Genomic DNA, 26,384 nt, shown 5'->3' on the forward strand with positions numbered 1-26,384 from the left:
AACGAATGAAAAGTAGAAGAATTGACTAATTTGGCTGTGCTTTTCCTCCGGTTCCCCATCAGTGTCTGATGGAGATGCTATAATTAGCAATGTAATGAGAATCGAAGGGTAAACAAGAAGAATTATTCCGAGAACACACATCAAGGGTTAGAAGACTGGAACAGGAAAACCAGCCTGAGATTAAAACATTTTCTCTGCCCAACCAACAGGCATCTATACCTAGAGTTCCATACACAGATCTTTCTAGGCAAAGACAAGGGAAAGAGTGTTGGTCACATTGCTTTAAGGAAACTGGTTTATGCCTAGACTCTCAACACCTGTTGCTTTGCAAAACTAGCGTGAAGGATTGGTTCTCTGTTTATCTGGGATTCAACTGAGCAGAACTCCCAAATATTAAATCTGTATTTTTCTGCACTTAACTTGTAAAGATAAATAATTGGCAAATATGCTTCTATTGGAAATTTATTTAAAAAAAATTAGAATAGTTTTAAAAGATTTAGAGGTAGGAGGCTCTTTGCATACCTAATGTTAGTTCAGTCATCTTCATTTTATTCACGAAGAGAATGAGACCGAGAGAGGTCACATCATTTGTTCTAAATGCCGGATTAAAGCCAAGATTCCTGAGATCCAGCCTGGTACTTTTTCCAGGGAATTCAGTGGACAAGGAAACATTATTCTGCCTATCAGCAATACTGTATGATAAGAACTGTTCTTCATGAAGAGCCTGACTTCATGAAGAGAACCTGTCTAACTCCTGAAGTGTTTCTGAATGTTTTACTTTTTCTCCCTAATCTACTGGTTTTTTTAAAAAAGTAACTCTCTTTTCTCAGCTAGCTGGAATATTCATACCTGACACTCCATCTCCCAACCATCGAGGATGAATGGAGATTCCCTTTACGTGCTCCCCACTCTCAGCATTGACATCGTATGGCTTGGTTGATCTGTTCTTAGCAGAAACCAACTTGTCCCTTCAAAGCCAGCTCAGAAGGCAGGATGTCTTAGGTCCAGGCTATCAGGACATACCATTGCTCTTCCTTTTCACTGTGTTTTAGGTAAAGTCCACCTCAAGTAAAATTTGTCTAAGCCTTTACTTTATAACCCCTCGATTGTTACTTTTTTTTTTTTTTTTTTTTTTTTTGAGACAGAGTCTCGCTCTGTCGCCTAGGCTGGAGTGCAGTGGCACGATCTCGGCTCACTGCAAGCTCCGCCTCCCAGGTTCACGCCATTCTCCTGCCTCAGCCTCCCGAGTAGCTGGGACTACAGGGGCCCACCACCATGCCCCGCTAATTTTTTTGTATTTTCAATAGAGACGGGGTTTCACTGTGTTAGCCAGGATGGTCTTGATCTCCTGACCTCGTGATCCACCCACCTCGCTGCCCAAAGTGCTGGGATTACAGGCGTGAGCCACCCTGGCCAGCCCTCGATTGTTACTTCTGATGATATTCTTATGCTTGCTTGGTTTATGCCAATATGAGAAAATAAAATTTTCAAATGGTTCACATGTGTCAATAATTACTTACGTACAGGGTGATAGCTATTTTTGTTCTTGGTGATGAAGCAAATGTTTCAGAAACCCGACTGAGCTTATATAACAATCCTGTTACCAGAATGAAACTGTTACTAAAAATACAGAAATACTCAGAATCACTGGCATTAACTCTTTCTATAATTACAGACAAGGATAAGGAATAACCATATTGCCTGCACACAAGTAGCCTAATCAAGTGTTCTTGAGGGTTTTCTTGTTTTTATGTTTTGAGACAGGGTCTCACAACTGTCACCTACCCAGGCTGGAATGCAGTGGCACGATCATAGCTCACTGCAGCCTTGACCTCTTGGACTCAAGCAGTCATCTTTCTTAGCCTCCCGAGAAGCTGGGACCATAGGCGTGCACCACTACGCCTGGCTAATTTTAATTTTTTGTAGAGATAGGGGTCCACCATGTTACCCAGGCTAGTCTCAAACTCTTGGGCTCAAGCGATCCTCCCGCCTTAGCCTCCCAAAGTTCTGGGGTTACAGGCAGGAGCCGCCATGCCCAATGAACATCTTTATTTCTAAAGTATGATTTTTCATATTTCTTTGATTGTGGATTTTCTCCCGACTGCTGCAAAGCAGAAAAAGAAAGAAAAAGAAAAAAGATTTGCGAAGTTAACATTCATACATTAACAAATGCTGCAGACCCTCTTGGTGTTCTGCAAATGAGACTTCTAGTGTGAAATCATTAATTGTGAACCGAATCTTTTTGTCTTTCAGAACAAGGCAAAGGCAATCTGCATGTAACATCACCAGAAGATGCAGAATGCCGCAGAACCAAGGAACGCCTTTCTAATGGAAACAGTCGTGGTTCAGTTTCCAAGTCTTCCCGCAATATCCCAAGGAGACACACCCTAGGGGGGCCCCGAAGTTCCAAGGAAATACTGGGAATGCAAACATCTGAGATGGATCGGAAGAGAGAAGCGTTCCTAGAACATCTGAAGCAGAAGTACCCCCACCACGCCTCTGCAATCATGGGTCACCAAGAGAGGCTGAGAGACCAGGTACAAATACGCTCTCATTTCTCCTTGTGTAGCTCGCTCTTTAATGAACATTGAGGAAAGCAAACTTACCTTCTTTGTAAAAGGTGAAGGATAGCTTAGTGGACTGTGCGTACTATTTAGTTGTTCTGGATCTCTTTGGGGCCTTGGGAGGAGGAAGCCAGGTGTAGAAAACTTCTGCCTGCAAGCTCGATCTTCTTTGCCAATAGAGCAAGAGAACAGGAGGCCAGGCCAGAGAGGAAGGGCCTAGAGAGCATGCAGTTCCCCAAAAGAGTGTTCCCAAGTTCAACCACAAACACATCTAAACACATCTAAAGTGCAGGGAATGAAGGGGTATTATTTACTGAGGAAAGCATGGCACCAACTACTGTGTACCCTGAAAGCACGGAGTGCTTAGCACTGTGAATGAATGAAGTAGCGAATGATTGAATATACAACTACATAAATTTATTTTCAGGGTAAAATAGAGCTTACAGATATAGACTTGTGGTAACTCCTTTTCCTTAAACAGCTGACATTAGGGTTTTGTTTCTGCTCTTCTTCTTTTTTCTTTCTTTTTTTTTTTTTTTTTGAGATGGAGTCTGGAGTTTTGCTCTGTCGCCCACGCTGGAGTGCAGTGGTGCCATCTCAGCTCACTGCAAGCTCCGCCTCCCGGGTTCACACCATTCTCCTGCCTCAGCCTCCTGAGTAGCTGGGACTACAGGCGCCGGCCACTGCGCCCGGCTAATTTTTTGTATTTTTAGTAGAGACGGTGTTTCACCGTGTTAGCCAGGATGGTCTCGAACTCCTGATCTTTGATCCGCCGGCCTCAGCCTCCCAAAGTGCTGGGATTACAGGCGTGAGCCACCGTGCCCGGCCTTTTTTTTTTTTTTTTTTGAAGATGGATTCTTGCTGTATTACCCAGGCTGGAGTGCAGTAGTGCGATCATAGCTCACTGCAGCCTAGAAATCCTGCACTCAAGATCCTCTCATCTCAGCCTCCTGACTAGCTAGGACTACAGACATGCAGCACCATGCCTGGCTCATTTTTTATTTTTGGTAGTAGAGACGGGGTCTTCCTCTATTGACCAGGCTGGTCTTGAACTCCTGGCCTCAAGTGATCCTCCTGCCTCTGCCTCCCAAAGTACTAGAATTACAGGCATGAACCACTGTGCCTGGCATTTTTTTTCTTTTGAATCACAGATGTGCTCCTTCTGCATGCCTTGCTTTGTGCTAGCTTTCTCTCTTCACCTACGTGTTTCCTCTGGTTATTCTGACAGCCACACAGACATTACCCAATGTGGCTAGGGATGTTTTTGTTTCTTGGCTGTGTGCAATTACTTTTAGCAGATAGAGCAGGTTTGGGGTCACAGGAGATATGAGGCCTCCTCTACTGACCTCATTGGCGTGTTATCGGATTGACCTTTGAGTATGGAGAATGTAGGGAAGGAAGCAGAAGGCACTTAACCATATATGTGATGGGTGGGGGTGAGAAGGAGGGCAGGATGATACCGATTTCCACACAAGGGAGAAAAAGCTCAGTGTTTTCAGTCTGCTGTCTTCCCAGTTAGGTGCAAAAATTATGTCTAACTCACTCAGCGTTTGATTATCCATGGAAATGGAGATTGGCATCAGCCCGAATAATTGAAATCTATACTTTATTCTCAATCTCATATTCTTCCTTAAATTCAACCTTCTCTTCTAGGGAATCATTATCTAAGTGGCTAAAAATATGAAACGTGCTTTATGGACTTCATGTTTGCTTTTTGTTCACACTTCCAACAGTCAGTAAACCCAGAAGAGGAGAAAAGAACAAGAATCCTTGTTGCTGTAAAGATGGGCTAATGATTAATTTTTTGATAATTTTAAAAAGGGACCGGGCACGGTGGCTCATGCCTGTAATCCCAGCACTTCGGGAGGCCAAGGCGAGAGGATCACTTGAGGCCAGGAGCTTGACACCAGCCTGGGTAACATAGCAAGACCCCATCTCAACAAAAAATTTTCAAAAAATTAACTGGGTGTGGTGGCACACACCTGTAGTCCCAGCTTCCAGGAGACTGAGGTGGGAAGATCACTGAAGCCCCAAAATGAGACCCCGTCTCTAAAACAAAAGTATCAATTTTGCTGAGAAATATTGGCCTGTCAAAAATGGTATATTTTTCCATGTCAAAAATAATGATTATTGTTACGCTTCTTATTTGTAGTGTTATAATTATTGCTATTGCTGTAATAATGGTGGCTTTGGTTAAAACAATTACAAGGGGAGCCTAATTATAATTAAGGTTGAAAGGAGTAATGAATATATTTTGGTGTTCTCAAGCTCTGATCTGCTGTTACATACATTGCTAGTTCTGCCATGGCTGGCCAGCTGTCCCTTCTCTGGATAATGAGGGATGAACAAGTCACATTCTGTCTTTCTGCCTCTTTTGTACTCCAAGCTGATCCTCCAAAAGGAGAGAAATTTTAATGCGTGAATCTATGTATACATTTTTATTCTCTTGTTAACAGGAAAGGGGTCCTGATCCAGACCCCAAGAGAGGGTTCTTGGATCTCGCACAAGAAAGAATTCAGGGTGAGTTCATAAAGTGAGAGCAAGAATTTTGTTTGTTTGTTTTTGTTTTTGTTTTTTGAGACGGAGTCTCGCTCTGTTGCCCAGGCTGGAGTACAGTGGCGCGATCTCGGCTCACTGCAACCTCCACTCACATCAACCTCCGCCTCTCAGGTTCAAGTAATTATCTTGCCTCAGCCCCCCAGTAGCTGGGATTACAAGTATGCACCACCACACCCAGCTAATTTTTGTAGTTTTAGTAGAGACAGGGTTTTACGACGTTGGCCAGGCTGGTCTCGAACTCCTGACCTCAGGTGATCCACCTGCCTCGGCCTCCCAAAGTGCTGGGATTACAGGTGTGAGCCACCATGCTGACAAAAGTTTATTAGCAAAGTAAAGAAATAAAAGAATGGCTACTCCATAGAGCAGCCCCGAGGGCTGCTGGTTGCCCATGTTTATGGTTATTTCTTGATGATATGCTAAACAAGGGGTGGATTATGCATGCCTCCACTTTTTAGACCGTATAGGATAATTTCCTGACATTGCCATGGCATTTGTAAACTGTCATGGCACTGGTGGGAGTGTAGCAGTGAGGACCACCAGAGGTCACTCTTGTGGCCATGTTGGTTTGGTAGGTTTGGGCTGGCGTCTTTACTGTGACCTATTTTATCAGCAGGGTCTTTATGATCTGTATCTTGTGATGCGCTCCTATCTCACCCTGTGACTTAGAATGTCTTAACCGTCTGGGAATGCAGCCCAGTAAGTCTCATTTTACCTAGCTCCTATTTAAGATGGAGTTGTTCTGGTTCAAACGCCCCTAACACTATCACTGCACTTCTGCAAGCAAACCCCAACCAGCATTGTAAACACCAGAGATCAGTGTAGACACGGCCTATGAAATTGCTGTAGACATGATCTCATCTTCTGCCTTTTCCACTCTTTTTCTCCTACCACCCATTTCCTCTTTCCTGTCTTCCTCTCTGCAATGCCATTTGTTCCTCCTGGACCTTCTCAGTATGGATTATCCCAGGCTTCCTTTGCAGGAAGATTACACAGCCAGCTGTAAGAAGGAAGTCAGATAACACACATCTGATGCTCTCCTCCAGATACTGAGGCTCTTAATACCAGATGCTCTTCTGGTGGCTGTTTTTCTGGCTTCCTCTCAGAGAAGTATCCTTGATAAGAAGAGAGCCAATCAGCAAGATAGAGAATAAGATGTTGAAAATGATGTATCTGCCATCTAACATGAAATCTCTTAAAATCTAGGTTCTTTTTTTTTTTTTTTTTTTTTTTTGGAAGACAGGGTCTTGTTCTGTTGCCCAGGCTTAGAGTGCAGTGGCATGATCATGGCTCACTGCAGCCTCAACCTCCGGGGCTCAAGCAATCCTCCTACCCCAGCACCCAGCACCCACCCCACCCACCCCCAGATAACTGGGAGTACAGGAGTGCTTCATCATACCCGACTGAAAATCTAGGTTCTAATTTCCTGCTATTAAACATATGAAGAATGAGAGCATGCCTTATGTTTCAAAATCTGACTTCAAACACTGGAAGATTCACAGTTGCAAAACTTCTGTTTGTCTTTAAAAAATATGTTGGTCAAGAGTTTCCTTTAGTCTAAAATTATTGAAAGGCTAAGAGGTCACCTTAACTCCCTTCTACAGTCTTCAAAAAATGCGGGTGGCCCTTATTGCAACATAATGCTGATCTGCATAATAGTAGCTGTGATCGTTAAGGACTCTTATCAGCATAACCTTAGTTGTGCAGGGCAGTCAGGCTGTACAGCCTCATTGCCCGGCAACTAAGGGCTTGGTTCTGGAGGCAGGCGGGACTGATCAGGATCCAGCCTTCACAATATGCTAATTCTATGGTTTGGGCTAATAGCTTAATCTTTCTTTCTTTTTTCTTTCTTTTTTTTGAGACAGAGTCTCACTCTGTCAGTCACCCAGGCTGGAGTGGAGTGGTGCGATCTTGGCTCACTGAAACCTCCACCTCCTGGGTTCAAGCCATTCTTGTGCCTCAAGCCTCCCAAGTAGCTGGGATTACAGGTGTGCACCACCATACCCAGCTAATTTTTGTATTTTTAGTAGAGATGGAGCTGGTCTGGAACTCAAGTGATCTGCCCGCCTCAGCCTCCCAAAGTGTTGGGATTACAGGTGTGAGCCACTGCACCCGACCTTAATGGCTTAATCTTTCTCTGTTTCAGTTTCCTCGTTTGTCAAAGGGCAATAGTATCTACATCATGGAGCACTGAGAAATACAACGATGGAATCTTTTACTGTTTCACTGGCAGCTTTTAGCGTGATAATATTCTGGTTTTTAGTTTCCCAAAGAAGAGTATCAGAGGCTCTTATTTTAAAATTAGTATTTAAAATCATTTGACTTTTTTTTTTTTTTTTGAGACGGAGTCTCACTCTGTCACCCAGGCTGGAGTGCAGTGGCACAGTCTCGGCTTACTGCAAGCTCCGCCTCCCAGGTTCACGCCATTCTCCTTCCTCAGCATCCCGAGTAGCTGGGACTACAGGCGCCTGCCACCACACCTAGCTAATATTTTGTATTTTTAGTAGAGACGGGGTTCACTGTGTTAGCCAGGATGGTCTCGATCTCCTGACCTCGTGATTTGCCTGCCTTGGCCTCCCAAAGTGCTGGGATTACAGGCGTGAGCCACCATGCCTGGCCCAATCATTTGACTTTTTTATTTTTTCGAGACAAGATCTTACTCTTGTTTAGAGTGCAGCGGCGTGATCACAGCTCACTGCAGCCTTGAACTCCTGGGCTCAAGTGATCCTCTCACCTCAGCCTCCTGAGTAGCTACTACAGGCACATGTCACCACTTCTGGCCAGTTTTTAAAATTATTTGTAGGGACAGGGTCTTGCTGTGTTGCCCAGACTGGTCTTCAAAGCCTGGCCTCAAGCGATCCTCTTGCTTTGACCTCCTAAAGTGCTGGGATCATGAGCCACTGCACCTGGCCTCACTTGACTTTTTTGTCAACAAATATTTGAGCACCTGAAGAGGTTAATTTTTTCCATTGTTAAAGAATAACTTTATTACATTTCTGAAACTGGTATTTTTCTTTCATTCAGTGCTTAGTATTCATATTTATTTTATTTATTTATCCCATATATATTTATTTGGCACCTACCATGGTAAAGGTATTTGAGAAGAATGCAAACCATTAGACTTAACCCTGTCTTCAATTCAGTAAAAGAAATAGGCATTCACATATAAAGAATAGTCTTTCGAGATCCAGCCCAGATGTCATGCCTTCTGAGATGGTCATAACGTTGCAGTACTGCAGTACTTACATTGTAGCATCTAATCGGGTTGCATTACATATTTTTTTTTACATTTCTTTTTCTCACCTAGAATAATCTTCTGAAGGTAGAAACCTTGTCTTACCACCCATTTCTTCTTTCGCCTCTGTAAACTCAGCATATAAAGGACTACACAACCTAGCTTAGGCTAGATCCAAAATTTCTGTTGCGTGAAGGAATGAGCCACTATTTCTAATACAGTTACAATGTGATAGATGGTACAGATAGAGAAGGGGTACAGAGCCACAGAACTGAATGATTGATTGCAGTTTGAGCAGTCAGAAAGAAGAGATTTCTTAACTAAGAAGTTAGGAATGGCTAAGTAATTTTCCCCTAAGTTAAGAAGCCAACATTTGAACCAGGGCCAGAATTTCCTGTCCTCAGAGGAGGTCTCCAGGAAAGAAAAACAAAATAATAATAATAATTTCTGGTTTATGGTCTTTTCTTTCATTACGGGCCTATGGACCTGGTTTTTTTCAAGGTTTTCTTCCACCTCTAATTTTTCCAAAGTTTGTTGACCTCGTATACATCACGTTGGGTCAAGCAATAGAGCCATAGACATGACTTCCATTGCCGTTTCTTTAAAAAGGCAAATCTGGCCGGGCGCGGTGGCTCACGCCTGTAATCCCAACACTTTGGGAGGCTGAGGCGGGCAGATCACGAGGTCAGGAGATCAAGACCATCCTGGCTAACATGGTGAAACCCCCTCTCTACTAAAAAAATAAAAATACAAAAAATTAGCTGGGCATGGTGGCACACGCCTGTAGTCCCAGTTACTCTGGAGGCTGAGGCAGGAGAATTGCTTGAACCCAGGAGGCAGAGGTTGCAGTGAGCCAAGATTGCACCACTGCACTCCAGCCTGGGTGACAGAGCGAGACTCCATCTCAAAATAATAATAATAATAATAAATAAATAAATAAAGGCAAATCTTACTCCGTTCCAGAGCATATTAAATAACCAATAACCATAGGAAATAGATTCCTATCTGTATTTTATATAAAAAGAAAGTTGCTTCTTTTAAAAACTCTGAGTTCAGAACGATCTGTAGTCCAGCAATTCCTCACAGTTGGGGTCGCTGTGTAACTGCACAGTTTGGAAATGCTATTTTTTAGGTCTTCACTAATGAATAGATGTCTGATGGCTTCTCACCTGCAGAAACCAACTTTCCACTCCTAGTCTCAGAAGCCATTCTGAAATTAATTTTTCAATCTTTACTGCCAGTTACTCACAGAATTTCTACCTAACTTACTTGGTGTATAGAATCTACTTTGTGGTTTCAGTTAGTCTATGTGGATTCTTTTATCTGATGTTATCAGATCATAAGAGAAACTAATAATAACATTTTAACCTAAAAAATCTGACATGTCCAACAAAGAGTAAGAGAGATGTAAAGGGATTATTATTATTATTATTATTATTATTATTATTATTTTGAGACAGAGTCTCGCTCTGTCACCCAGGCTGGAGTGCAATGGCATGATCTTTTCTCACTGCAACCTCTGCCTCCTGAGTTCAAGCGAATCTCCTGCCTCAGCCTCCCAAGTAGCTGGGATTACACGGGTCCGTCATCACACCCAGCTAATTTTTTAGTATTTTTAATAGAGACGGGGTTTCACTGTGTTGGCCAGGCTGGTCTCGATTTCCTGACCTCAGATGGTCCACCTGCCTCGGCCTCCCAAAGTGTTGGGATTACAGGTGTAAGCCACCGCACCTGGCCGGGATTATTCTTTAACATGAACATTATAGGGGGCAAAAATAAGGAGATAAGAAAATGAACACCAATATGAGCATTTTTTTTCTTTTTTTTGAGACAGAGTCTCGCTCTGTTGCCCAGGCTGGAGTGCAGTGGCGCAATATCGGCTCACTGCAAGCTCCACCTCCTGGGTTTAGGCAATTCTCCTGCCTCAGCCTCCCGAGTAGCTGGGACTACAGGTGCCCACCACCACGCCTGGCTAATTTTTTGTATTTTTAGTAGAGACGAGGTTTCACCGTGTTAGTCAGGATGGTCTCGATCTCCTGACCTCGTGATCCACCTGCCTTGGCCTCCCAAAGTGCTGGGATTACAGGCGTGAGCCACCGTGCCCGGCCAATATGAGCATTTGAAACAGGGTCAGTGAGGCCAAGAGGTCATTCTTCTGTTTTCTCCCATCAGACCAGGGCTTTGCTGCTGTCTGACTGCCCCTCAGGCCTCCTTAGGGTCCCCTCCTCAACCCTCCCCTCCTTTGAATGTGTTTGTATAGAAACTGCTCTGGAGACCAGGAGAGCTGGCTCACACCTATAATCTCAACACCTAGGGAGGCTGAGGTGGATCACTTAAGTACAGGAATTTGAGACCAGCCTGGGCAACATGGGAAAGCCCCTACTCTACAAAATATACAACAATTAGATGGGCATGATGACTCATGCCAGTTGGGGGGCTGAGGTGGGAGGATCAATTGAGCCCGGGAGGTCAAGGCTGCAGTGAGCTGTGATTGTACCACTGCACTTCACCCTGGGCAGCAGAATGAGACCCCTTCTTAAAACAACAACAACAACAACAACAACAAATCAAATATAAGTTATCATAAGAAAGCTGCAAAGAGAAGCATGTCTTAAAGCTGATGTATTAATCAGGATTGTCTAATAGGTTGGTGCAAAAGTAATTGTGGTTTTTGCCATTCCTTTTGCACCAACCTAATAGATTATGCTACTTAACAAATTAACCCTGTGATTTATTAATATTTGTGGTATTTTCTAGTATGACACAGAAACATTTTATTCCTTACACATGCAAATCTTACTCTCACAATGACTTAGGAATTCTGGCTACTTCCCTCTTGCGATCACGCCGTCTCAACACATGGATTCCTGGTCACCATGACAGAGAGAGACAGAGCTGATGGGTTGTATACACGCTCTTAAATATATTGGCCTGGAAGTGGCATATGTCACTTCGCTTCATAGTAGCTTCTTGGTTCTAGTACCCACTGGGATATTTGTTGTATTCAGGTTTTGGCTGTGGAATCTAGCTTAAGACTAAAATCTTCCTGCTCTAGTTTGTTTCATCAGCTCTCCCAATGTAATTGATTATTTTATCAATTTTGTTATACCTAGCAATTTATCTGTACGATGACGTCATTGGCATTTATACAGAATATAAACATATTAACAGATATTTCTTTTTTTTTCTTTTATTATTATTATTATTATTATTATTATAATACTTCAGGTTTTATGGTACATGTGCCCAATGTGCAGGTAAGTTACATATGTATACATGTGCCATGCTGGTGCGCTGCACCCACCAACTCGTCATCTAGCATTAGGTATATCTCCCAATGCTATCCCTCCCCCCTCCCCCCACCCCACAACAGTCCCCGAAGTGTGATGTTCCCCTTCCTGTGTCCATGTGTTCTCATTGTTCAATTCCCACCTATGAGTGAGAATATGCGGTGTTTGGTTTTTTGTTCTTGCGATAGTTTACTGAGAATGATGATTTCCAATTTCATCCATGTCCCTACAAAGGACATGAACTCATCATTTTTTATGGCTGCATAGTATTCCATGGTGTATATGTGCCACATTTTCTTAATCCAGTCTATCATTGTTGGACATTTGGGTTGGTTCCAAGTCTTTGCTATTGTGAATAATGCGGCAATAAACATACGTGTGCATGTGTCTTTATAGCAGCATGATTTATAGTCCTTTGGGTATATTCCCAGTAATGGGATGGCTGGGTCGAATGGAATTTCTAGTTCTAGATCCCTGAGGAATCGCCACACTGACAAACCTGACAAAAACAAGAAATGGGGAAAGGATTCCCTATTTAATAAATGGTGCTGGGAAAACTGGCTAGCCATATGTAGAAAGCTGAAACTGGATCCCTTCCTTACACCTTATACAAAAATCAATTCAAGATGGATTAAAGACTTAAATGTTAGACCTAAAACCATAAAAACCCTAGAAGAAAACCTAGGCATTACCATTCAGGACATAGGCAACAGATATTTCTATCTATAAGTAATGGCATCTATGTCTTTGTGACTTATTTTTGATGAACTTAATTGTATCAAATCAAATTGCAGAACTCCAGCATGGATTATGCTGTATGCTGTAGATCTCAGGGAGTCAGTTTATACCTCGGGGAATAAACGTATTACCCTCTGTTATGTGTGAAAAACTCCAAATTCATTAGATATGCATCTGTCATATTTGTCTTGGCTCTGATCTATATCTGTCTATTCAAAATTTATATATATGCATCTATATTTATGAAGGTACCTGCCGACGAAGGCTGAAAAGTGAAGCTAATTGAAACTAAAGACACATTTATACTATACACTGTTCAGTAAGTCTCAGCCTTTGGCCACGGTGAAGGTCTGGATAAAAAGCTAATGTTGTAGGAAGTGTATGTTTTGAAAAACTAGGCATGTTTTGTAAACAAATAAGTAAGTAAAAAGTTTAGAAATGGAACTAGACTCAGCTAAGAATTTCCTCTTCAGAGCTATTAATTTATTCTAATCCAATGGCGAAATGATGGGAGAATAGCCATGTTTAGTAGAAGCAGCTACTTAGTTGTGTGAACTAATGACTGAATATGAGTTTACAGAGCAGTTTCTTTTTTTATTTTTATTTTATTTATTTATTTATTCTTTTGAGATAGAGTCTCGCACTGTCACCCAGGCTGGAGTGCAATGGCACAATCTCAGCTCACTGCAACCTCCGCCTCCCGGGTTCAAGCAAGTCTCCTGCCTCAGCCTCCCGAGTAGCTGGGATTACAGGTGCCCACCACCATGCCTGGCTAATATTTTGTATTTTTAGTAGAGACAAGGTTTCTACTATATTGGCCAAGCTGGTCTCAAACTCCTGACCTCGTGATCTACCCGCCTCGGCCTCCCAAAGTGCTGGGATTACAGTCGTGAGCCACTGCACCCAGCCTCAGAGCAGTTTCTTACCTAAACTTTTGGGGGTAAAGGACATAAATTTTTTAGCAATTAAGAACTCTAGTATACTGTGCGCACAGCAAATAATAATAGCACCAAAATCTCACAAATCACCACTGAAGAACTTACTCATTTAACTACATTTAACTAAATACTACCTATTCCTCAAAAACATATAGAAATAAAAAATAAATTAATAAAAAATTAATGAGCCACAATAGGAAGAGGGAAGAAATATCCTTATACAAACTATGAAGAACACAGAGAAAGCCAGTAACATGCTCAGTATTTTTTTAGCACTGTTTTCTCAACAAATATTTATAATGGTGGAAAAGACTGTAAGGAGAACGTATTATTGCCATCAGCTAAAATTGCCGTGCTGTTTCTCTTTACATGTATTACAGGTTGAGTATCCTTTATCTGAAATGCTTGGGACCAGAAATATTTCAGATTTCAATTTTTTTTTTTTGGTGGGGGGGCGGATTTTGAAATATCTGCATTATATACTTACTGGTTGAGCATCTCTAATTTGAAAATCTGAAATCCGAAATGCTCCAACATGGCCTTTGAGTGTCATGTTGGTACTCAAAAATCTCAGATTTTAGAGCTTTTCAGATTTTGAATTTCCAGATTAGGGATGCCGAACCTGTAGTATAGTCCATCCTCTCTACAACTCTGTTGGGTAGGCACTACTATTTGTTTTGTTTTTTTTTTTTTTTTTTTTGAGACAGAGTCTTGCTCTTTCATCCAGGCTGGAATGCATCTTGGCAGGTGCGATCTTGGCTCACAGCAATCTCTGCCTCCTGGGTTCAAGCAGTTCTCCTGCCTCAGCCTCCCAAGTACCTGGGATTACAGGTGCCTGCAACCACTCCTGGCTAACTTTTGCATTTTTGGCTAATTTTTGCATTTTTAGTAGAAACGAGGTTTCACCATGTTGCCCAGGCTGATCGTGAACTCCTGGCCTCAAGTGATCCACCTACCTTGGCCTCCCAAAGTGCTGGGATTACAGGTGTGGGGTAGGCACTACTATTAACTATAGTTAACAGAATGGGAAACTGAGGCACAAAGCAGTTCAGGCTTGTCTGTGGAGACACAGCAAGTAAGTGGCAGCACCAGTATTTAAATCCAATTATCTTCCTGTGGGAGCCTTGCTCTTAACTTCTAGATCAGACCACCTCTCTGATGAGGGATGAAACAGAAAGATGTTCTGAAATGCTAAGGAAAAGAAACACTGGACTGGGGACCAGTCTGCCTCGTGTCAGTGAGTGTGAATGAGATTTAACGCTCATCCTGCAATGGATGAAGTGCCAGTGTCCTGGTTGGATTTGCCTTTAATAACTTGGAGATGAAAAGGAGTTTGGCGCTGAAGAAGCAGTAGTGTGCGTGCCTGTAGTCCTGGCTACTTGGGAGGCTGAGTTGGGGGGATCATCTAAGCCCAGAGGTCAAGGCTGCTGTGAGCTGAGCAGTGATCGTACCACTGCACTCCAGCCTGGGTAATGGAGTGTGACTCTGTCTCAAAAATAAATAAGTAAATAATAAAGAAACAGTTGCATACATAGTGGTGAGTATGCAGAAAGTGAAAACTGAGAAAAAACCATTTTCAGAGCAACAACTGCACATGAAAGAGTATGGTGTCATAACAGAATCAAAGTCATAGCTGGAGAATTTATAATATTGTATGTGTGAGTGTATATTTAATGGAATACTAGAGGCCCGTGAGCAAAGAATATGATAGGATCAAATCAGTAGAAAAACATCTCTTGTCCTCAGAGAAATTCCAGATAATCTTAGATATGTCTAAGGAAAATCAGAATGTGGTCAATGATCAGAAACAATAGTCATTTACATTTGGGTATGATGAAAAACAAAAGTAAAAAAGAAAAAAAATGAACAGAAAGAAGAGCCTAAGATCTAAGAGAGATGATGTTCCTCAAGGGATGAGATGAAGGAGCTAGCTTGGATGTGATACCTGGAGGACTGATTTATTTTTCACTCTTGGGTGTTTTTTTGTTTTGTTTTTGTTTTTGTTTTTTTTGAGATGGAGTCCGGCTTTCTCACCTAGTCTGGAGTGCGGTGGCATGATCTCAGCTCACTGCAACCTCCACCTCCAGGGTTCAGCCTCCTGCCTCAGCCTCCCATGTAGCTGGGACTACAGGCACGTGCCACCACGCCTGGGTAATTTTTGTATTTTTAGTAGAGATGGGGTTTCACCATGTTGGCCAGGATGGTCTCAAACTCCTGACCTCAAGCGAATTCACCTGCCCTGGTCTCCCAAAGTGTTGGGATTACAGGCGTGAGCCACTGCACCCCACCGAGGACTGACACTTTGAGTTGTGACTCAAAGGTCATCAAAGTACATCTCAGAAGATTTGGACCATTACATAGTAGGACATCTTGCAGCAGAGACTGAACAATTGAAAAGACTAAATTCAGGGGTTGTAGTTTTACTTGCAAAATTGACTTACAGTTGACGTTAATCACCCGGAATGCAGAAAAACAGCAAAGGAATCCTAAATGGGGATCATTCATAACACATCGCTTTTGATCCATGTTTAATTGGGTGCCACCAACCTCAGCATTAGCTTTCATTTTAATTAGTGATATGGGAGAGCAAGAGAACATATCTTGAGAACAGTGCTATATTAAGGAAAGCTCTGCAAGAAATCAAAATAAGATTCTACTAGAAAACCTGCTAAGGAGTGCCTGGGGGTAGGTGGGGAAGTATGGAAAGGCAAGAACCGAAGTCTAGCTAGGCAGTGTCAGGAGACACCTGGAAAGTGGTAATCAGCTAGAGGAAATTGCCACAAAATTAGATGGAAATTTTCAGTGTTGAGGGATCTAAAAAAGACCAGTGTGATTCAGTCCAGTGCATAGATGCAGAACTCATACTGCAAATGTCCAAATTGTCCTTCCTGTCTTTTCCTATCAAACTTGAGCCTTTGCCATTTATTCATTCTTCCTGCAGTTATGTTCTTGGATTAATTCATTCAAATGCTTATTTATTTATTAGGGATCTACATTTTGAGGTTGGCATTGAACATTATATAAAAAGTACAAGGCCGGGCACAGTAGCTCATTAATCCCAGCACTTTGGGAGGCTGAGGCAGGTGGATTGCCAGAGCTCAGGAGCAACATGGTGAAACCTTATCTCTACAAAAAAAAAAAAAAAAGAATAAAGAAAAATTAGCCAGGCATAGTGGTGTATACCTACGGTCCCAGATACTTAGAAGGCTGAGATGGGAGGATCATTTGAGCCTGGGAAGTCAAGGCTGCAGTGAGTCATGATCATTCCACCATAACCATACTCCAGCCTGGGTGACAGAGCAAGACTCTGTCTCAATAAAATAAATAAATAAAAACAAAAAGTACAAAACCAAACATCTGCCCTCTCTTAGTCCATTTGTGATGCTTCCACTCATGACCAAAAGGGGAGCCTCAGAGATCACATTGTCTGAGAGGATGCAAGAGTGTTGAGGAGGTGCCAGGCTCTTTTTAACAACCAGTTCTCATGGGAACTAATAAAGTGAGAACTCACTCACCCCTAAGGGAGAGCATTCATCCCATTCATGATGGATCCAACAGCCTCCATAACTCAAATACCTCCCATTAGGCGCCTTCAACTTTAGGGATCAAATTTCAACATGAGATTTGGAGGGGACAAATATCCAAACCATAGCATGCACTGCCAAAGAGATATCTCTTTAGTGGAAACAGAACAAACCTTTGGGTATGATTTGAGTATGGGATGATCCAGGAATATTTAATTTAGTATTTAATTTCCAAGTAGTTGAGGCTATCATTACTCATTTATAATTTTGTTAGATGTGATCAGAGAATGCAATCTCTAAAATTCTTACTTTTAAATTTCACTTAAAGATTAGTTTACAAAGTTTTTCTTAGAATAAAATGCACCATCAGTATTGCATAGATATTCATGGACAATTATCTATTCTGTATTCTATGCACATACATACGCACACATATATATTGGGTTTGTTGATTGTATTATTCATTTCTTCTCAGTCTTTATTTTTTAAGGTTGTTCACTTCTGAGCAAAGTATAACAAAGTCTCCCATATCATTGTATTTTTATCTTTTTCTCCTGCATTCGTAAGAATTTCTGTTTCACAGGTTTTTAGTTACGATCACACCTTCTTTATAAGTTATGTCTTTAACATTACCAGATGACCTCTTCATTCTGTTTAGTGTCTGTTAACTTTTTTTGAATATTCTCACTCTTGATTTACATTTGTTTGCATCTGTCAGGTATGCCTTATCATTCATTTTCAACGTTTCTGTATTAATACAGGTTGAGTATCCCTAATCTGAAAATCCAAAATGAAATGTTCCCAAATCTGAAACTTTTTGAGCACCAACATGATGTTCAAAGGTCATGCTCATGGGAGCATTTCAGATTTTGGATTTTTGGATTAGGGATGCTCAACTGATAGCTATGTACTGCAAATATTCTAAAATCAAAAAAAAAAAAAAAAATCTGAAACCTGAAACACCTCTGGTCCCAAGCATTTTGGATAACAGTTACTCAACCTGTAATGAGCATGTTTATTAGAAACTACATATATATTGGCCGGGTGCGGTGGCTCACGCCTGTAATCCCAACACTTTGGGAGGCCAAGGCAGGCGGATCACCTGAGGTCAGGAGTTGGAGACCAGACTGGCCAATATGGTGAAACCCTGTCTCTACTAAAAATGCAAAAGTTAGCTGGGTGTGGTGGCGCATGCATATAGTCCCAGCTACTCAGAGCCTGAGGCAGGAGAATTGCTTGAACCCAGGAGGCAGAGGTTGCAGTGAGCCGAGGTCATGCCGCTGCACTCCAGCCTGGGTGACAGAGCAATTGCTCTGTCTCAAAAAAAAAAAAAAAAAAAAAAAAAACTACATACAAATAACTTGGCTTTGCTTTTTCAGCTTTTCAGCCTAATTCGTTAGTCTGTTTTTAATGGGAAATTCCATCCACTAGCACTTAGTGTAACAACTGATGGACTTAATTATATTCCTCCATCTTAATTTGACAGCAAGTACTGTACGTCTATTCTTCTTCTCTCTTAAATGTGCCTCATGCTATTTAAATGCTAAACAATGGCTTGAGTTTAGGTCTTGACAAGCTGTATCTGAAATGACAGTGGTTGCTCCAAGTGAAAATGACTGTTAGACAATTGGAGATAAAATAGGACTGGACCCTATGCCAGAAAACAAGACTAGACAGATACATGTTGGAGGTATCAGCTGTATTAGTCACAGTTCTTCAGAATATCAGAACCAATAGCAGAATTCCTTTTTCTTTGGGGGACCTCAGTCTTTGCTTTTAAGGTCTTCAACTGATTAAATGAGGTCTACTCACATTATGGTGGGCAATCTGCCTTACTCAAAGTCTACTGATTTAAATGCTAATCACACCTAAAAAATACCTTTACAGCAACATCTACACTGGTGTTTGACCCAACAACTGGGCACCATAACCTGGGCAAGTTGAAACATGAAATTAACCATCCCCCTCTGCACCATAGCAACAGTTGACAAAACGTGAATGGATAATTTCTAAAAACAAGTAACAACTACAATCAAACACAGAGCCAAAGATCAAGGGTTTAGCATTAGAGAATTACCACAGTTGGGGTCCATGTTTCATTAAAGAATCCAAGCATTCTTATCTTTTGGTGATACTCGTAGTGTGGTCTTGACTTACGAAATGTGTATCTGTTGTTTTCTACCTTTTTCATGTTTGACAGTTTTTCTTTAGACCAGAACTTCAGATTGCAGATATTTCTTAAGAGTTGCTATTTCATTAGCCTTATCTACATCCTAGAGATCTGTTTGCCCTGGGGTTTTGAGGGCTAAACCCTGAGTTGTAGTGCATTAACTCTGTTCTGTGCAGTCCTTCTAGGACTAAATACAGCCTGCAGCTAAATACATACTGCTTCTCCAAGGCTGCTGCTGTGCTGATGTTTCTGTCTGAACTACCCCAGACTCCAGTACCATCTGTTAACTCCGTATCTCGGAGGATCTGCAGAAGGTCTGCATTGACCCTTTGCAATCCAGTATGCACTTTCAGGCTCATCTACTAAATAAATCCTTTCAGCGTGGCTTCATTTAGTTAGGATCTTAGTATCCTAATTATGAGCAATTTTATTAAACTAGGAGTATCAGTGCCTGATAGTTAAGTACAAGTGTTTTGGGTTTAAATGTTGGGTCAGCCTGATTTCAGATCTCAGCTCCAATACTTAATAGCCAGGTAAACTTACTGAAATTACCTAACCTCTCTAAGGCTCAATTTCTCCATTTGCAAAATGGGAATAATGATTGTTCTTACATCATACTATTGCTGTGAGGCGTAAATGAGATAAGGGTTGGTTATTTGAATGATTAAAAAATGGATATTTTGCTTGAAAGAAAGTATTCCTTTTCTACCTGACAACTTCCAATTCATATTTCTTTTCTCTTTTCTTTTCCATTCTTTTTCTTTGTCTTTTTTTCGACGGGGTTTTGCTCTTGTTGCCCAGGCTGGAGTGCAGTGGGCAATCTCGGCTCACCGGAATCTCCGCCTCCCAGATTCAAGCAATTGTCCTGCCTCAGCCTCCCAAGTAGTTGGGAATAAAGGCATGTGCCACCACACTCAGCTAATTTTTTTGTATTTAGTAGGTTTCACCATGTTGGTCAGGCTGGTCTCAAACTCCTGGCCTCAGGTGATCCACCCCACTCAGCCTCCCAAAGTGCTTGCATTATAGGTGTGAGCCACTGCACTAGGCTCGTGTTTCTTAAGAAACAAAAATTCAGGCCATAAATAGTTAAGTCTAATCTCTTTCACCAGTTGTTTGTATTCTTTTATCTTTGTGAGCTTTTTCAGTGAGGAGTTTTCCTTTTTTTTTTTTTTTTTTTTTTTTTTGAGGTATGTTCTTACTCAGTTGCCCAGGCTGGAATGCAGTGGTGCAAACATAGCTCACTGCAGCCTCAACCTTCTGGGCTCAGGCGTTCCTCTCACCTCAACCTCCCAAGTAGCTGGGACTAGAGGCACACATCAGCACGCCGGGCTAATTTTTGCATTGTTTGTAGAGATGGGATATTGCCATGTTGCCCAAGCTGTTCTCAAACTCCTGGGCTCAAACAATCCTGCTACCTCAGCCTCCCAAAGTGCTAGGATTACAGGCATGAGCCACTGCTCCTGGCCCGTTTTCTACCTCTGCTATAAAACAGGTTTGTTGAAGCGAATCCAAGACAGAGAATCTTATTTGCTCTCCAAGTCAATCATAGGTACCCATGATGTTGCTAAATTTAGAAAAAATAGCTCATCTACATGCATTTACTGAGCTCTGATTTGATTAGTATGATGCTAAGGTTGCCATCAGGCAAATCACAATGTCATTAAGGCTTAGTGAGATGTTTTTCTCATTTAGGGATGGTAGGAAAAATCGTCACTGGACTGGCCACCTCTAATCAACTCTTGGCATTTCTGCCCAACCTTCGTGTGTTGTCCTTATTGCTGGGATCCTTGTTGCCAAACACTTTCCCGGCTCTAAGTTGATCAAGATCTCTCTGTCTTGATCATAATAATGTCAATGCTGGTTACAAATTTTTCTCTTGGGTTTACCTCTGCCTGTCTACTGAGGAAACGGTTAATGGAGTTGCTTTCCTATCTGAATTATTTCTGGACTGTCTCTATTTGCCTTTACATTCTGACTCTTCTTGCTCTCTTTTCCAAACCTGAATTCAATAAGCAAAAGCTGAGATACTGTAATTTCCTAAATAACCCAAAGGGAAGATCTGGCATAATTTATAACCACTCTGACTGCTGAATCAACTTGCACTTGCTCTTCTCTCTAATGGAACTTTGAAGAATAACTGTAATTGAATAGTGCCTCCACCCCATCTTCAGATTTGACCGAATCTAGCCTAGATCTGGTTATATCTGGTTTTTGTTTGTTTCACATTGTGTTTGTGCCCCACTGGGTATAAAGCCCAAGTGTGGGCTTTATCTGGTTGTATTTTCATCTCACAGAGGCATTAATTGAATCTCTGACAACAGTCTTGCCTCCGAGGAGTGCTCCAACTCTGGCTGCGGTATTAAACCAGGGTAGTTCTTGGTTCCCTTCAAAGGTAACCTCCCATCTATTGACCGTGAACTCTATGGCAATGCAAAGCTTACAGAATCATTGGAGGAGAGGATCCAAAGCGTTTACAATTCCCTGCTGTGCAAAGGGTCATTCTGAGGTTTTTTAACCTATGATTGCTCTCTGTAAATACCTGGGTGCACCCAGCAAGGTGTAGAGGTTAATGTTTGCTCTCTGACCTTTGAAGACAGATGCACTGAATATGTTGCAGTTTGCAATGGGATCCGTGGCAAGTTAACAGCAGACTGCTGGTTCAGCTACTGCTGTTTCCAAAACTCTGCAGTGTCACATCTTGCTCACGGCTGCCTTAAAGTGCTTCTCAGCTTCATTCAGCTCCCTGCTGAGTCCCTCTGAAGAACTTTGTACTGTGGCATATGACAGCGACTTGATAACATTATGATAAACTCCTATGGGTTTGAACTCAGTCCTATTCAAATTTTCTGGTGCCTAGTGGTCAGCAGTCTTAGACCTGGGGAGTAAGAGGTGTGTCTGCAGTGAATTTAGAGGTGAGAAGAAAGAGGGCTGGACTCAGATATCGAGTATCTTAGAGCCTACGGACCATTTCCCAAAGCCTAGAATAGATTTCATTGTAATTCTGGTAATTTACATAAACTAGGATAGACATGCAAAATATCTGGATATGTTAGGAAGGAGTTAAAAAGTTCTCCACACCTTTTCCTACCACCTCTGCAGCCATAGAAGCCGAGGGGAAATGCACACACACACACATACACACTGACAGGGAACCTGTTTTGCAAGTTTTGCTGGTAAAAAGTTCTAGGAAGGGGGCTAGTGGAGAACAGAGTGGAAAAGAAGTATCAATTGAAGATTTTTCAAGACCTGAGTTTTCAAGGTAACTTTATCCTGCAGAGAGAGACACGCATGGCCGCTGTAGGTTTTTCTTCCACCAATTAAGCGCATTGTTAGACAGGGAGGGGCAGATTAACAAACGCCTATAATTTTGATCATTGTTTTCTGCAAAACAGCTCAGGCTTTGAAAATGAAGCCATCGTTCCCGGCTAAGTTTCTGCCAACAGCACAAATTATACTGTGCAGAGATCCAAAGCCCCTAAAAAGGTTTCATTAATGAACAATTTCAGACGATTGTTTAAGTCTTTGCCTGACAGGTAATGTTGGCATGTCGGCAGGTGGGGTTAGGGTTTCCATGGAGATTTATGATGTCATGCTTGAAAGAGCATGTCAAGACAGCCGATTTAACAAGTAGCTACTCAAAAAGTCCTATAGGCTACAAGTAGGTTTTATGCAAATGACGAGAGTTTCACTGGGAAAAACTGCAAAAGAAAACAGCCCAGACATGGAGGGGGGTTTTACCTGACAGCTCCGAAGGAAGACCCTGGAGTCCATTCCAGACAAAAACTTCCAGAAGAATTAGATTTTCTGCTTTAACTGCCGCCTCACCTGTGGAGCTCTGGGTACAGGTAAATATGCGGGGTTTTTTTCTTCCAAGTTTTTGCCAAAAATTATTTGGAAACATTTCGCTCTGTTTCTCGGCATTGTTCTCTTGGCAGGAAGAAGTGAATCAATAAGCCCAGCTTTCCCATAGCAATGTTCGTGCTAAAGGGCTGTTTTTAAGGGCTTTTTTTTTTTTTTTTATTGAATGAACTGAGATTTTTGAATAGAGCTGAAAACAAGCGATGCATTGTGCATTCTGCTGATTGTGCCCGGTGAATACTGCTATAAAAATGCCACAGATAAGGGTTAGATGGACAGTCTGAAAATTGAGATGTTCTATGTATTTCTTATTTATTCCCAGATGTGTGTGTGTGTTTGTGTGTGTGTGTGTGTGTGTGTGTGTGTGTTCTTTTACTTTTACAACAGACCTGAAATTGAGACTATGGGTAGTTTTGTATTTTCACATTGTAAAAATGCCAAAAATAAAATCCATGGAATGTTGCAGAAATAGTCTTTGAATCAGGTTTATGAACATTGCACTTTTTTTAAAGTATGTATCTGATGCTTTTCTCACTGAGGCATTTTTCCCAGACTAGAAAAAAACAATCCTGATAGAGACATCCAGTTTTTGAGCTTTTAGGGAAGCAGGACTTCTAAATTCCAAGAAGATAGATAAAGACTTCTTGGAGGAAGGTGGGGTGTGGGTGCTAAAGGTAGTTTTTAAAGCATGGTTTAAAAGAAAATACTGGTCACTTGGGAGTATGAGGGTTTTTTTTATTTGCTTCGGCTGCCAGTGAGGATAAGTAAACAGTCTTGCCAGCCATTTGGATGTGATAGCAATCACTGGATGTGGCCGTGGATCTGTGAGTTAGCTGAAAGGGGTTAGTTCAGAGGCATCAGTTGCCCTGTGAGTAGTTAGTTCCACCAAGCTTAAAAAGAACACAAAGAAAGCCTATTGTTTCTTCCACACAGTGCATGGCAGTGCGTGAAGTTAAAGTGCAGAGTTTAGAATCATCCAAAGATACCTGTGAAATGGGAATTTGGACTTTTGAAACTAAAACTACTTAGGAATAAGTGGACAGGCTTTCAAAATGTTTTAAGAACTGCCTCATGTGTGAGAATGAGACCTCCTGAAATTTTGCAGTTAGATAATGTGGATTAATGCCAGAACTCACATTCATATTAAATTGTTACCACAGTTATTGCAAAACAGTGAGTGACAAAGAACTGTACCTCCAACATCGGAAGGCCTGGGCGTTGAGTTCTGGCTTCACCACTTAGTGGCGAAAGTAAATTCATGTCCTTAGGCCTCAGTCATCATGTCCATAAAATGGGATGCCAGTAGCTGTGTTGTGAGGATTAAATAACAAAACAGACGTAGCCCAGTTCTAAGCATTCATGTTCCAAATGTTAACAATTGTTTTTATTGACTGCTGAAATGGCATTGGATGTTTAGAAAGTGTTTTTATATTCTTTACTTCCTCTTATCATTACAAGCAATGACTAGCAGTTAAGTAAGGCTAGCAGTCTTTCTTTCTTTCTTTCTTTCTTTCTTTCTTTCTTTTTTTTTTAAGACAAAGTCTCACTCTGTCGCCTAGGCTGAAGTGCAGTGGCGCGATCTTGGCTCACTGCAACCTCCACCTCCCCGGCTAAAGCAATCCTCCCATCTCAGCCTCTTGACTCCTGGCACATGCCACCGTGCCAGGCTAATTTTTTGTATTTTTGGTAGAGATGGAGTTTCACCATGATGCCCAGGCTGGTCTCAAACTCCTGGGCTCAAGTGATCCACCCACCTTGGCCTCCCAAAATGCTGGGATTACAGGCTTGAGCCACTGTGCCCAGCCTTGGCTAGCAGTCATTATTTCCACTTTACAGATGAAGAGACTGTGGCTCAGAGAGTTACTGGGAAATACGACATAATAAACTATCCTATACTGCCTGCACTTTTTCTCATTTTAGGAGGCATAGAAAAAAAATGAATGTGTTATTGAAATAACTCCCAGGAGCAGCAATGATTCTATAAAGTAATTAAAATACAAAATGTTAAGTATGTCAAAGGAGCCAGGGTATTTATATTTTTATATTAATTATGCTTTTGCCACTTTTTTCTAGACAGGCTACAGAAGTGATATTAATTTACTTTTTACTGGTACCTACTGATAGGAGCTCAAGTACTGCACAGACTTAAAATTTTAAATTTTACCTGCCTGAAATTTTTCTTGGCCATACAAGTAGAGTCAGATTTTGATGTTACAGGTATTTTCAGAGTGAGAACCCAAGTCACCAAGGGGCTGTGGTTGCTACAGGGTGTAGAAGGAGCCTAGGAGTTGAATATACTGTCCTTTATTCCTTCTGTATCCTAGATGTTGGCACTTCCTCCCTTGCCTCTATCCCAGACAGACACACAGCCCATAATTATATTCTATATCCATTGTATGTAAGAGACAAATATGTTTTTCATTGTGCTATTTTTAGCCACAGTGTTTCTAGCTGGGGAAAACACTCTCTTCATTCCAGGGTTTTCTTAACAATTTTTCCAGTTTTTCCATGTCAGACTATTCAGAATTATTCAGGTTCCATACTCCACGAAGGGAGAAGGCTCTTCGTGGAGTATTGAGTAGGCTCATCAAGGGGGATTCTAGAGGGATTTTGGCAACTGAGCTGCTGAGGCTGAACTCATTCTATGACAGATGATGTCTGTGGTCCCGTGAATTAGGCTGCATTGAGGACTCTCATTCCCAGCACTGTTTAGGGGCACTGGGAAAAGGTTGAGTTACCTTATCCCAAGGGTGATCTATAAGGAGAAAAGCAAATATTTATTTATTTTAAATTTCTGCTTTTATTTTTAGATATAGGAGGTACATGTACAGGATTGTTGCAGGGGTATACTGGATCCAGATAATGAGCCTAGTACCCAATGGGTAGTTTTTTAACCCACATCCCACCTCCATCCCCACTCCAGTAGTCCCCAGTGTATTTTGTTCCCATGTTTACATCCATGTGTGCTCCATGTTAAGCCCCCACTTGTAAGTGAGAACATGTGGTATTTGGTTTTCTATTTCTGCGTTAATTTGCCTAGGAAAATGGTATTCAGCTCCATCCACGTTGCTGCCAAAGAAATGATTTCATTCTTTATAGAATTCCATGGTGTACATGTACCACATTTTCTTTATCCAGTCCACCACTGATGGGCACCTAGGTTGATTCCATGTCTTTATGGATAGCACGGTGATGAACATATTAAGTGCATGTGTGTTTTTGGTATAATGACCTATATTCCCTTGGGTATATACCCAATAATGGCATTACTGAGTCAAATGGTAGTTCTGTTTTAAGCTCTTTGAGAAATCTCCACACTGCCTTCCACGGTGGCTGAACTAATTTCACTCCCACCAGCAATGTATAAGCACTCCCTTTCCTCTGCAGCCTCACCAGCATGTTATTTTTTGACTTTTTAATAACAACCATTCTGACCAGTGTGAGATGATATCTCATTGTGGTTTCGATTTGCATATCTCTGATGATTAGTGATGTGGAGCATTTTTTCATA

General features: G+C 41.6%; 1 protein-coding gene across 13 annotated transcripts in view; it reads left to right on the forward strand.

The window, feature by feature from the left end:
- The window catches only part of KIAA1217 (KIAA1217 ortholog), a 380,568-nt gene that overhangs the window by 43,621 nt on the left and 310,563 nt on the right, over window positions 1-26,384 (forward strand). For all 13 annotated transcript variants that reach the window (XM_054522069.2, XM_054522071.2, XM_054522074.2 and 10 more), the window contains exon 2: window positions 2,254-2,537. In XM_054522069.2, coding sequence (XP_054378044.1) covers window positions 2,254-2,537 — 284 coding nt within the window. The remainder of the gene's footprint in view (window positions 1-2,253; window positions 2,538-26,384) is intronic.

The sequence above is a fragment of the Pongo abelii genome, chromosome 8 (assembly GCF_028885655.2).
Source record: "Pongo abelii isolate AG06213 chromosome 8, NHGRI_mPonAbe1-v2.0_pri, whole genome shotgun sequence".
NCBI lineage: Eukaryota > Metazoa > Chordata > Mammalia > Primates > Hominidae > Pongo > Pongo abelii.